Source organism: Myotis nattereri (assembly GCF_964212035.1).
Source record: "Myotis nattereri genome assembly, chromosome: 2".
NCBI lineage: Eukaryota > Metazoa > Chordata > Mammalia > Chiroptera > Vespertilionidae > Myotis > Myotis nattereri.
In genome coordinates, this window is record NC_138076.1 from 99760948 (window position 1) to 99775023 (window position 14076).

The 14076-nt window shown below is 44.7% G+C and overlaps 1 protein-coding gene across 1 annotated transcript in view; it reads left to right on the top strand.

Annotated features, from left to right (window-relative positions):
• The window catches only part of NBEA (neurobeachin), a gene marked incomplete at its 5' end in the record, with an annotated part of 948936 nt that overhangs the window by 581033 nt on the left and 353827 nt on the right, over positions 1–14076 (top strand). Inside the window, one exon of the mRNA XM_081083035.1 lies at positions 3393–3536. Within this exon, the coding sequence (XP_080939161.1) occupies positions 3393–3536 (144 nt within the window). The remainder of the gene's footprint in view (positions 1–3392; positions 3537–14076) is intronic.

Sequence of the window (14076 nt, forward strand, 5' to 3'; positions counted from 1 at the left end):
GACTGGACAAAAATCGTGCACCTATGGATGAGGACAGTGGGGGCAGGGGTGAGGGCGGGGGCGGGGGCGGGAACTGGGTGGAGAGGAGCTATGGGGGGAAAAAAGAGGAACAACTGTAATAATCTGAACAATAAAGATTTAATTTTTTTAAAAAAGAAAATCCTTGGGGAAAAAAAATTAGAGAATGGAACACGTGGTGGTAGACTTGAACTTCAGTTCAGCAAATGTTTGTGACACACCTGCTTGGTGGCAGGCACTGAGGCCGCAGAAATCAGTCTATAATGGCCTCTTCCCATAAACTGCCTGAGGTGACTCCTGAAAATGGTTCATTATTCATTTGGCCCCCCAAAATCCACAAATTTATGCCAATCAAGAGGTTCAAATCTTCATGTTCACTTTAAGATCACTCAAGTAACTGCCTAGGCCATCAAGGGAATGTATCGGAGAAAAGCCACCACGTATCTGAAGAATGTGTGCCATTCTGTTCTTACAATAGTGGAATTGGTAGGTGGTCCCAGGCCAAACTGGGGATGGACACAGATTCAGTGTCCCCAAAAGAGTGTTGAATTTTTGCTACACATGCTGACAAATGCAGAGTAATGCCGAGCTTAAGGGTCTAAATGTAGATTTGTTGGTCATTGAGCAAAGCTCCTAAGATGCAGCACAGAACTTATGGATCCTATGAGTGGATTGACCCACGCATGAGCTCTCCCTGCCACATTGAGAGGATCCTTACTGAAAAAGAGCAGATTGTTCCTAAATTAGAAGAGGAACTTGCACAGAAGAAAAAGGTATACCAGAAGAAACCAAAGAAACAAAATCTTATGGCTCAGAGGTAAATTCAGCATAAAATAGGTATTAATAAAAGTTTAAAAAAAAGGAAGAAAGTAGTCTATAATGTAGTGGAGAAGAAAAACAAAACAGATAGCACCTATATAGTGTGGCTGAGTTCTGTGTAAATTGTGAAAGTACAAAGGGGTTAGTTAGGAAAGGTACCTGAAGGAGGTGAGTTTTGAAGGTCAAGTAGGAATTAGCCAAACAAAGGAAGAAGGAAGGAACATAATATACAGAGGAATTAATATTAGCACAGGTAAAGGGGTCTGAGAAAGCATGACATATTTTGGAAGCTATAAATGGCCCAGTATTGCTTATGGGGGAGTAAGAAAAGATAATGCAAAATTGATATTAAGCAGATAAAAGACCTTGATTAGTCATGCTAAGGAGTTTAGACTTTATCCTAAAAGTATAATCTTTGCACTCAGTGTTGTTGATTGAAGGAGTTAATAAACCATATTAAGCAGAGAATTATCCTCACCTTAGTTGTGTTGAACAGTAATCACACAGACAAGAGCATGGAGGATGGTGTGAATGAGGGAGCTATGGAAGACCTCTAGGCCAAAAGATGATGGTTTGAGCCAGGACAGTGGCAGCCACCTTGCAGGATAAATTCTACATTTGTGGCTTCAGTAAGTGGGTTGATGAAAATAGGAGGAGGTAGAGGAGCAGGAGATGATTTGTTCAGTTAGGAAAATGTGGAATTAAGAAAATCCAGGTGAAGATGTCTAGTAAAAATATGGCAATAAAGACCTCAAGAGAGACTTCTTGGTTAATAATCATTGGATTTGCCTTTTTTGTTCTCAGATGATACAAGCTCTGGATTTCTACAATTAAGTTACTACCAAAGATGCAAATACATTATATAGATAGCAACACCAAGAGGATTACTGTTGTGCTGGCTTTATAGCAAATAAAACCAAATAAAATTGAGATAGGGTTCTGGACCATTCAGCAATCAATCCTCAGATTTTATTCAAAAAATAAGAATTGTATATGGGTCAGTGAAAGAAGAATACACATTTAATTCCCCTTGCCCCCAGTGTAGCATTGATACTTTTTGTCTCTGAAGTATTTATCAAAATATATATTTAACAATCAATTACTTTATACTGTTAAGCTATATTTTAATCATGCTCTTTAAATACTACTATCCAGCAAGAGCTAGGTTGACATACTGTACCTCTCAGCCAATGACACTCTACAGTGCTATTGTGACATGACTGTGTTCCTCAACATGTGTTTTTACTCCTTGATGGACTTTTGAGTCAATTTGTTAATGTTTTAGCAAACAGTATTGGCTTTGAATTGCTGACAAAAAGAAGTGCAAGCTGCAGAAAAAGGCTAATAGTGTTTTACAGTGCAAGTTTCACAGTGGATACTTCTAAGAAAATGGTGGAGCAGATATTAACAGGTTTTAAAGGACTGTTGTTAGGAGTCCTCTCTTGGGCTTGGGAAAACCAACCAAAAATATTATTAATTGTTAAACGAAGAGAATTTTGACCAAAGGTATGACAGGACTTAGAGAGTAATTGCATGTGTACACAATATAACATTCCCTAGAATTATGATAAAACAACACCATATAGGAGTGATTTGTTAAGCTTCCATTTTCAGGAATATGTCCACCAAATGAGATGTGCAGTGTTTTCTCAGTTAATGCTGCTCCTTAAAGCCTACATCCTAATACATTGATATGAAGTAGAGATATTTCACATATATAATTTACTTGAAATTCAGGTAATTTTAGATTCATTGACACCTGCCAAAGAAGGTGTTTGAATGAAAATATTGAAATATTTGTTAAGCAGTCAAATCCATGAGAGTTTCAAATGCATTTTAATTTTTAACCTTCATATTGATTGACTTATTAATGCTAGGTAAACTTTGCTATATTTGCATTTTTCTGATTTATTTTGTGTATTTTGATTTTGGCCATTTATACTATTTTATGTAACAAAGTCAGAATATCACTTTAGAAAACCATTATTTTGTTAATTGCTAAAGAAATAGCTATTGTGAGGTACATTTTATGTCTGCATTATTCCTAACTCCACCTTTCTATAGCTTCCCAATAACAACCATATCTTCCTTCAGATGTGAATGCTTTCTTATTTTCTTCATACCTATTTATGTTTTTAAAAGATCTGTCCAGTTGATTACCTAATTCACACAAAGGTATAATTATGTAAAATTGTGTGCTTTAATGGATCAGAAAACCGAGTTTTTGGTGAGATATAGATTTTTGATAGAAAGTGCAGTCATCTTAGAAACCCAAGTTGCCTTTCTCTACCACCAGCCAACTCCTAGGTTTCTCTATAGACAAGTAGTTTTGTCAGCCTGTTGCCTCATCTGTAAAACAAGGGTAGTAGATTACACCATCTTTCTCACAATTATTTAGAAGACTGAACAAGATAAAGAATGTAAAAGTGCTCTATAGTTGTAGAGTAATGTGTAAATGCAGCATATAAGTATGAAAAATAATTGATTATGTCTAATACTCACTGAAAACAAAACAATCACAATGACCTAAATTATTGTATTTCACTTGTGACTAGGCACTGAAGAAGATGTGGTGAAGTCAAAGAAAACATTCAGAAGTCAAGCAATAGTGAATCAGAATGCAGAGACAGAACTTATGCTGGAAGGAGATGATGATGCAGTCAGTTTGCTACAGGAAAAAGAAATTGATAATCTTGCAGGTAATTTTTTTAATTTTTTTTCTTCTATTTGTTGTAAATAATAGTCACACGATTACTGAATTTAGAATCTATCTCCTGGTGGAAAAGTGTGTTCCAGTGGTTAGAATAATGCCCAATTATGTGAATTTTAATAATTTATCTCACTTCTAATGACATGATGGGATATGGATATCATACAGTGTTAGCCCATAACAGTTTTAGAATCCTGTGAGAACAGGTTGCTTCACGAAGGTACACATACAGTGTTGTACACAATTTCAGAGGGTTCGCTGACCCCTGGAATCATATTCTAGATCTCAAGTTAAAAACTCCTGCTTGAGAGTCTCAAAGAGTGGTTGAGTCTCACCTCACTTCTATATTTTCAGGCCGTACAACATTGGGGTGAGTTATATTCATCATAAAGGAGTAGGATTATATTCATCATTCTGTTTACAAAATGGCACTTCTCTGTCTAGAGGTGTGCTGGCAATGATCTGGCATTCCTATTGAAAGCCTCCAGTGATATTTCTACCAGTTGGAGACTTCTACTTTTTTTTTTTTAATGTCTTATCTTTTCTTTTCTTTTTTTTTTAATTGCTTAAAGTATTACAAAGGGTATTACATATGTGTCCATTGCCCCCCCCCCCCCGCCCTAGACAGTCCCCTAGCCTCCCCTATCACCCAGTGTCTTATGTCCATTGGTTATGCTTATATGCATGCATACAAGTCCTTTGGTTGATCTCTTACCCCCCTACCTCCTGCCCCCCAACCCTCCCCGGCCTTCCCGCTGCAGTTTGACAATCTGTTTTTTTTTTTTTTTTTTTTGTTTTGTTTTTTTTTTATTGCTTAAAGTATTACAACGGGTATTACATATGTGTCCATTTTATCACCCCGCCCTAGACAGTCCCCTAGCCTCCCCTATCCCCCAGTGTCTTATGTCCATTGGTTATGCTTATATGCATGCATACAAGTCCTTTAGTTGATCTCTTACCCCCCTACCTCCTGCCCCCCAACCCTCCCCGGCCTTCCTGCTGCAGTTTGACAATCTGTTTGAGGCTGCTCTGCCTCTGTATCTATTATTGTTCAAAAGTTTATAATGGTCTCTATTATCCATGAATGAGTGAGATCATGTGGTATTTTTCCTTCATTGACTGGCTTATTTCACTTAGCATAATGCTCTCCAGTTCCATCCATGACGTTGCAAATGGTAAGAGTTCCTTCCTTTTTACAGCAGCATAGTATTCCATCGTGTAGATGTCCCACAGTTTTCTAATCCATTCATCTACTGATGGGCACTTAGGCTGTTTCCAGATCTTAGCTATGGTGAATTGTGCTGCTATGAACATAGAGGTGCATATATCCTTTCTGAATGGTGTTTCTGGTTTCTTGGGATATATTCCTAGAAGTGGGATCACAGGGTCAAATGGGAGTTCCATTTTCAGTTTTTTAAGGAAACTCCATACTGTCTTCTATAGTGGCTGCACCAGTCTGCATTCCCACCAGCAGTGCACAAGTATTCCTTTTTCTCCACATCCTCTCCAGCACTTGTCATTTGTTGATTTGTTGATGATAGCCAGTCTGACAAGTGTGAGATGGTACCTCATTGTTGATTTGATTTGCATCTCTCGGATGATTAGTGACTTTGAGCATGTTTTCATATGTCTCTTGGCTTTCTGAATGTCCTCTTTTGAAAGGTGTCTATTTAGGTCCTTTGCCCATTTTTTGATTGGATTGTTTATCTTCCTTTTGTTAAGTTGTATGAGTTCCCTATAAATTTTGGAGATTAGGCCCTTATCAGATATGACATTGGCAAATATATTTTCCCACACAGTGTGTTTTCTCGTTGTTTTGTTGATGGTTTCTTTTGCTGTGCAGAAGCTTTTTATTTTGATGTAGTCCCATTTGTTCATTTTCTCTTTAGTTTCAAGTGCCCTAGGAGCTGTATCAGTGAAGAAATTGCTTCGGCATATGTCTGAGATTTTGTTGCCTTTGGATTTTTCTAGAATTTTTATGGTTTCCTGTCATACATTTAAGTCCTTTATCCATTTTGAGTCTATTTTTGTGTATGGTGTAAGTTGGTGATCTAGTTTCATTTTCTTGCATATATCCGTCCAATTTTCCCAACACCATTTATTAAAGAGACTCTCTTGGCTCTATTGTATGTTCTTGCCTCCTTTGTCAAATATTAATTGAGCATATTGGTTTGGGCATATTTCTGGGCTCTCTATTCTATTCCATTGATCTATATGCCTATTCTTGTGCCAGTACCAGGCAGTTTTGAGAACAGTGGCTTTGTAATACATCTTGATATTTGGTATTGAGATCCCACCTACTTTGTTCTTTTTCAGGATTGCTGCACCTATTCTGGGTCTTTTTTAATTCCAGATGAATTTTTGGAGAGTTCATTCTAGATCTATGAAGTATGCCGTTGGTATTTTAATGGGAAGTGCGTTGAATTTATAGATTGCTTTGGGTAGTATGGACATTTTAATGATGTTGATTCTACCAATCCATTAACACGGTATGTTCTTCCATCTGTTTATGTCTTCCTCTATCTCTTTTTTCAATGTCCTGTAGTTTTCTGAGTAGAGGCCTTTTACCTCTTTAGTTAAGTTTATTCCTAGGTGGCTTAATTTTTTTTGGTGCGATGGTAAACGGGGTTGTTTTTATAATCTCTCTTTCTGAAAGTTCACTATTGGTGTATAGAAATGCCTCAGATTTCTTGGGGTTAACTTTGTATCCTGCTACATTGCCAAATTCATGTATTAAGTCTAGTAGCTTTTTGATGGAGTCTCTAGGGTTTTGTATGTATAATATCATGTCGTCTGCAAATAAGGACAGTTTTACTTCCTCTTTTCCAATTTGGATGCCTTTTATTGCTTCTTCTTGCCGAATTGCAATGGCTAACACTTCCAGTACTATGTTGGACAGGAGTGGTGAGAGGGGGCATCCCTGTCTTCTTCCTGTTCTTAGGGGAAATGGTGTTAGTTTTTGTCCAGTGAGTATGATGCTGGCTGTGGGCCTGTCATATATGGCTTTTATTATGTTGAGGTATGATCCTTCTACTCCCGCCTTACTGAGAGTTTTTATCAAAAATGGGTGTTGAATTTTGTCAAATGCTTTTTCTGCATTAATTGATATGACCATGTGGTTTTTTTCTTTCAATTTGTTTATGTGATGTATCACGTTTATTGATTGCGGATATTGTACCATCCTTGTAACCCTGGGATAAATCCAACTTGGTCATGGTGTATGATCTTTCTGATGTACTGCTGGATCCGATTTGCTAAGATTTTGTTGAGGATTTTGGCATCTATGTTCATGAGGGATATTGGCCTGTAATTCTCTTTCATTGTGTTGTCTTTCCCTGGTTTTGGTATTAGGGTGATGCTGGCTTCATAGAATGAGCTTGGAAGCGTTCCTTCCTCTTGAATTTTTTGTAGTAGTCTGAGGAGGGTAGGTTTTAGTTCTTCCTTGAATGTTTGGTAAAACTCCCCTGTGAAGCCATCTGGTCCTGAGCTTTTGTTTGCTGGAAGCTTTTTGATGACTGCTTCAATTTCTTCCATAGTTATTGGCCTGTTGAGATTTTTATATTCTCCCTGATTGAGTTTTTGAATGTTGTATTTTCTAGGAATTTGTCCATTTCCTCCATGTTGTCTAGTTTGTTGGAGTAGAGTTGTCCATAGTATTTTTTAACAATCATTTGTATTTCTGCGGGGTCTGTTGTTATTTCGCCTCTATCGTTTCTGATTTTGTTAATTTGGGTCCTCTCTCTTTGCTTCTTGGTGAGTCTGGCTAGAGGTTTGTCAATCTTGTTTATCCTTTCAAAGAACCAGCTCTTGGTTTCATTGATTTTCTGTATTGTTTTTTTGGTCTCTATATCATTTATTTCTGCTCTAATCTTTATTATCTCCTTCCTTCTGCTCATTCTGGGGTTTTCTTGTTGCTCTCTTTCTAATTCTTTGAGTTGTAGAGTTAGATGATTTACTACCATTTTTTCTTGTTTTTTGAGATAGGCCTGTAGAGCTATAAACTTCCCTCTCAGGACTGCTTTCATTGTGTCCCAAAGGTTTTGGATTGTTGTGTTTTCATTGTCATTAGTTTCCAGGGTGTTTTTAATTTCTTCTTTGATCTCATTGGTAACCCCATCAATATTTAATAACATGCTATTCAGCTTCCAAGTGTTTGAGTATTTTGGGTTGTTTTTATTGTTGTTTATTTCTACTATTATGCCATCGTGGTCTGAGAAGATGCTTGGTATGATTTCAATCTTCTTGAATTTGAGGATACTTTGCTTGTGACCCAATATATGGTCTATTTTTGAATATGTCTTATGAGCATTTGAGTAGAATGTATAGTCCCTGGCTTTGGGGTGAAGTGTTCTGAAGACGTCTATTAAGTCCATCTGATCTAGTGAGTCAATTAGGATTGCTGTATCTTTGCTGATTGTTTGGGAGACTTCTACTTTTATGAAGAAATTATATTACTGGTAATTGTAAATTAGAGATAATACATTATTCTCCCTCTTCTAGAAAATGTTTAATAAGGTTATTCTAATAACAATTCCTAGATATTCTTATGTTATTAACATTTCTGTTTCATGAAACCTATTTTTCTATTTAAAACTAATCTTAAATCTAGGAACACAGATTAGCCTCAAATTCCTAAGTATATATTCAACTTTTGGTTTTTTAGTTTCTTGATTTGTTTTAATAGTTCAGAGATTTTATTTGAGGACATTTGGAAATATAAGCAAATGAAAAACATTATTTCCTTTTGCCCACAGATTTGTTTTTTTCTTTTCTTGGTCTTATTCTTGATCCTGAAGAACTAGAGAAAATTCACAAACATTATTCTTGATCGTTTTAGATATTGTGTTGCCATTCTTCATTTACATATGTTCAATATGTTCAGTAATTATACAGTTTAGTTTAGACCATCTGGTCCTTAGTTCCCACTTAAGGTAATTAATTGCTTGATAAAAGTTTGGTCTGTACCTTGGAGTTTCTTATGATAATATATGCGCAGTAATACAATAGGCAAAATCCAATAATACTATCCTATCTAATAAAAGAGAAACATGGTAATTAGCCATACCTCAGCTACCCTTCCCATTGGCTAATCAGGGAGTTATGCAAATTAACTGACAGCCAAGATGGTGGCCAGCAGCCACGCAGCTTGAAGCGAACATGAGGCTTGCTTGCTTCAGTGACGGAGGACTCCAATGTTCCCCGCCTGCCGCTGCCGGCCTCTGAGCTTGCAGTTGGAAACATTGTTACAAATATAGATGCTAAACAAAACCCCACAAACCTTCTTTCAGCAAGCCGGGATCTCAGAGCTGGAGTTGAAACAGTGTTTTGATTATAGAACCCAAACAAACCAGATACCTGTTTTTAGCAGCCGAGGCCTAGGAGCTGGAGCCAAGCCTCAGAGCTAAAGCTGGCCCAGAATAAAATAAAAAAAGAAAAAAAAGGAGCAGTTGGGAGCTTCAGTCACCCGCCAGCCTGAAAACAGGCCTCAGCTCCTCACCCAGACTGGCCAGGCACCCCAGTGGGGACCCCCACCCTGAAGGGTGTGTGACCATCTCCAAACAGCCATCATCCCCTCATCCAGGCTGGCCAGTCACCCCAGTGATGACCCCTACCCTGATCGAGGACACACCTTTCAGGGCAAACCAGCCGGCCCCTACCTGTGCACCAGGCCTCAATCCTATATAGTAGAAGGGTAATTTGCCTCCCAGCACCGGGATCAGCGGAGCCGCGATGCCTCCTGGCACCGGGATCAGCGTGACAGGGGGCAGCGCCCAAACCCCCTGATCACCCTGCGGCTCTGTGTGGGACAGGGGGCGGGGCCACAACCTCCCTATCCACCCAGCTCTGTTCGTGACAGGGGAAGGCGCCCCAACCCCCTGATCGGCCCTGCTCTGTGCCTGATAGGGAGGAGCTCCCCAACCCCCTGATCACCCTGCGGCTCTGTGTGTGACAGGGTGCGGCGCCCCAACCCCCTGATCGGCCCTGCTCTGTATGTGACAGGATGCAGTGCCCAACCACCTGATCCACCCTGCTCTGTGTGTGACAGGGGGCAGTGGCCCAACTTCCCTATCGGCCCTACTCTGTGAGTGACAGTGGGGAGCTCCCCAATCCCCAGATTGGCCCTACTCTGTGAGTGACAGGGGGGAGCTCCTCAACCCCCTGATGGGCCCTGCTCTGTGCGTGACAGGGGGGAGCTCCCCAACCCCCTGATGGGCCCTGCTCTGTACGTGACAGTGGGGAGTTCCCCAACCCCCAGATCGGCCCTGCTCTGTGCGTGACAGGGTATGGAGCCCCAACCCCCATGATGGTCCCTGCTATGTGAGTGACAGGGGGCAGCACCCTAACCTCATGATTGGCCCTGCTCTGTGTGTGACAGGGGTGGCGCTGCAACCTCCCCATCGACCCTGCCTTGAGTGTGACAGGTAGCGGTGCCCCAACCCCCCAATCAGCCCTACCCTGAGCGTGACTGAGGGTGGCATCGCAACCTCCCAACCCGCCCTGCTCTGTGCATGACAGGGGGCGTTGCCCCAACTCCCTAATCAGCCCTGCTCTGAGCCCGACCAGGGGCTGCACCTAGGGATTGGACCTGCCCTCTGCCACCTGAGAGCAGGCCTAAGCCAGCAGGTCATTATCTCCCGAGGGGTCCCAGACTGCGAGAGGGCACAGGCCGCGCTGAGGGACAACCCTCCCCACCGAGTGCACAGATTTTTGTGCACCGGGCCTCTAGTCCTATATAATAATAGACAAACATGGTAATTAACCGTAGCTCCGACACGCTTCTCATTGGCTAATCAGGGCAATATGCAAATTAACTGCCAACCAAGATGCCCGCCGGCAGCCAGGCAGCTTGAAGCGAACAGGAGGCTTGCTTGCTCCAGTGATGGAGAAAGCCAAGGCTCAGCACCTGCCGCTGCCAGCCTCTGAGCTTGCACTCTAAGAAACAATGTTGCAATTATAGAAGTTAAACAAAACCCAGAAACACGCTTTCGGCCAGCCGGCCTTCTGCCAGCAGGATCGCAACAGTGTTTCAATTATAGAATCTAAACAGACCCAGATCCCTGCTTTCAGCAGCCGAGGTCTCAGAGCTGCAGCCAGGCCTCAGACCTAAAGCCGGCTCTCAGCTTCAGTGACAGCCATAGAAGGTAAATAAATCCCAGAATAAAAAATGAAAAAGAAAAAAAGGAGAAATTGGGAGCTTCAGTCGCCCGCCAGCCTGAAAACGGCCCTCAGCCCCTCACCCAGACTGTCCAGGCACCCCAGTTGGGACCCCCACCCTGAAGGGGGTGTGACCAGCTGCAAACAGCCATCATTCCCTTATCCAGACTGGCCAGGCACGCCAGTGGGTTCCCCCACCCTGAAGCAGCAATATGGCGGCTAATTTGCATACTGAAGGCGGGCATCAGTGGGCAAGGCTGTCCGTGGTCTGGGACCTGGATCTGTGACCCTGCTGGGCGGGGGGCAGCACTTGAGGCTGTCCACGGTCCGGGACCCGATCTGTGACCCTGCCGGGCAGGGGGCAGCGCCTGAGGCTGACCGTAGTCCGGAACCCGGATCTGTGACCTGGCAGGTGGGGGCAGTGCTTGATGCTGTCCGCTGTCCTGGGACCTGGATCTGTTACCCTGCCGGGCACGGGGCAGCGCTTGAGGCTGTCCGCAGTCTGGGACCCAGATCCGTGACCTGGCGGGTTGGGGCTTGAGGCTGTCCATGGGACCAAGACACGGATCTGTGACCCTTCCGGGTGGGGGGCAGTGCTTGAGGTTGTCCGCGGGACCAAGACATGGATCTGTGACCCTGCCAGGCGGGGGGGCAGCGCTTGAGGCTGTCCGCAGTCTGGGACCTGGATCAATGATCTGGCGGGCAGGGGGCAGCGCTTGAGGCTGTCCGTGGTCTGGGACCCGGACCCATGACCTGGCGGGCAGGGGGCAGTGCTTGAGGCTGTCCGCGGTCCCGGGACCCGGATCCATGATCTGGCGGGCGGGGGGCAGCACTTGAGGCTGTCCGCAGTCTGGGACCCGGATCCGTGACCTGGCAGGTTGGGGGCCGTGCTTGAGGCTGTCCACGGGACCAAGACACGGATCTGTGACCCTTCCGGGCGGGGGGCAGAGCTTGAGGCTGTCCGTGGTCCCGGGACCTGGATCCGTGACCCTTCCTGGCAGGACAGCAGCTCGCACAAGGGCGGATTGGCCGGGGTTGGGCAGGGCAGGACACCTGGCTTCCACCCAGCTCCAGTCACTCTGGGCAGGTGAGCAGCGCAGAGAGCCTCTGGACAGGGGAGGCAGGCCTGCGGAGGGCGGCCTATACTCCCCACATGGCGGTGGTGACAGCTGTGAGCGTACCAAGCGGAGCCTGCAGGCTGAGCTGAAGTAGTGCCTGCAGGCCATCAGCGCCCAGAAGTGGCTGCGCAAGATCTGCCTCCTGGCCCAGAAGGTGCAGGATCACAGGGACAGCCACTGTGGCGGGCCAGACTGACATCCTCCTGGCCGCACCATGGGGGTTTGCGGATCTGCAAAGCCAGAGGCCTCTGGTATGCACATCCCCCCCTGGCGTGCGAACATCCCCCAGCACACTGTCACCCTCCCGCGCCTGTAACAGTTGCAAACCATGGTGTGCACAAGTTCCCCCCACCTCTCTACCACACTTCCATCAACCCAGCATGCCTAACACCCCCAAAGGATGTGCACACATCCCCTCTAATGTGCTCACATCCTTTGGAGAGTGTCTGGGTGTTCTGGGTGCTGAGGGTGGGCGCCTGTGAGATGACAGTGAGAGGGTGGAGTGGTGATGCCCTGTTCCCATGGAGGCCAGTGCAGCTACGAGATCACCTCTAGGGGGTTAATGCAGGTGCTGAGGCGGGAGCAGATGCAGACAGACACACCTGGTGGGCGCGGGCGGCCCTCGCTGAGGTGCCTTCAGTCAGCATTCAAGATCAAGAACCCAGAGGCGAAGAGGAATTCCGTCCTCTCAGTGAAACAGTGGGATAGTTGGGGCGACTGTAGAGGAGGAATGTGCACTTTGGGTGCCAGCACCCATGAGCAAAAGCTGCCCTGACTGAGCCTCGCTTGCTTGGGGCCTAGCGCACTCCTGCCAGGCAGCGGGTGACAGGACGTGTGCCGGGAGCCGGTCCATCCTTGCTGTTTCAAGGGACCTGGCATATATAGCATACTGTTCTTAATATGTTTGCTCCCCTTAGCGCTGTGTGTTTTAACCAAGGTCACCTCTCCGAGAAAGGTTGTTTCCCCAGATAGGAATTTTTCCCTGAAGTCAGGGAGGGGATGCCTCTCCTAGAAAGGTTGTTTCCCCAGGTAGGAATTTTTCCCTGAAGTTAGGGAGGGAATAAAACCCCTCAACTAAGTGCCAGGCGGGTAATTAATCACTTTAACTATGAACAATCATGCTTAAGCTACATAATCTTTACTCCCTGGAATGGAGATAAGAAACGCCCTAACCTTTGTAATAGAGATTGACAGGATTAAAATCAACTGGTATAAATACAGATGTAATAAGACAGCAAGACACAGAACTTAGGAGACAGAAAGAAGACAGCACCTACACAGAACCTACAGACAGAAGAACTTCGCTGGAGAGAACATGGCAAAAGATCCTGGACTGAACCTAACTACAGAAATTGGCAAGAGAACCTGACTAGAACCTGGTGACTGAACCTGGCTGGAGAACCTGGACAGAACCTGGCTGGAGAACCTAGCGAGGGAACATGGCTACAGAACCTGGCTGGAGAACCTGGAGAACCTGGCTGGAGAACCTATCAAGAGACCATGGACACAGAACCTTGCTGGAGATCCTAAGCAGAACCTCTCTAGAGATTGAGACCAGAACTTGGCTGGAGATCCTGGCTTAGCTGCTGATCAACCGAACTCCGTCTCCGTGTCATTCCTTCTTCGCCGACTCCGTCCACACCTTTGGGGACCCCTGGACCCGCTGGGGTTGGACCCCGGCATACGGCGCCCGAACAGGGACCCCTAGGTAAGCACCCCACACTCGGGACGGATAGGACTCCACCGTAGGAAGAGGGTGGATAGTCTTCGCCGACTCCGTCCACACCTTTGGGAACTCCTGGAACAGGATTCCCCTAGGTAAGCCCTCCACCCCCATTGAGAACCCCACACTCGGGACGGATAGGACTCCACCAGGGTACTGCAGACCCCCCTAAAGAGGATAAGTAGGGTAAGAAGGTGGATAGTACAGAACTCAGATTGAGAAGATGTGCCATACTGAGTCTAAAGAAATAAGACTCTGTATTGATCTTTTAACACATATGCTTGCTAGCAGAGGAATTAAGGTTACTCCCAGTCAGACAGAACGTTTTATACAAGAAATATGTCCATGCTTTTCTGAGGAAGGAAAGGTAAATGTAATGGCATGGGAGAAGGTAGGCCCAAGGAGCCTTATCCTTAACCCCACTGCAGCCTTTCCACCCCGGGAAAGTGCAGGATTGGCAAGCTCTCCCTGGGGTGATAGATCAGGACTCAGGTAATAGCGGAAAGCGTCAATCCTACTCTTAAAATGGATAC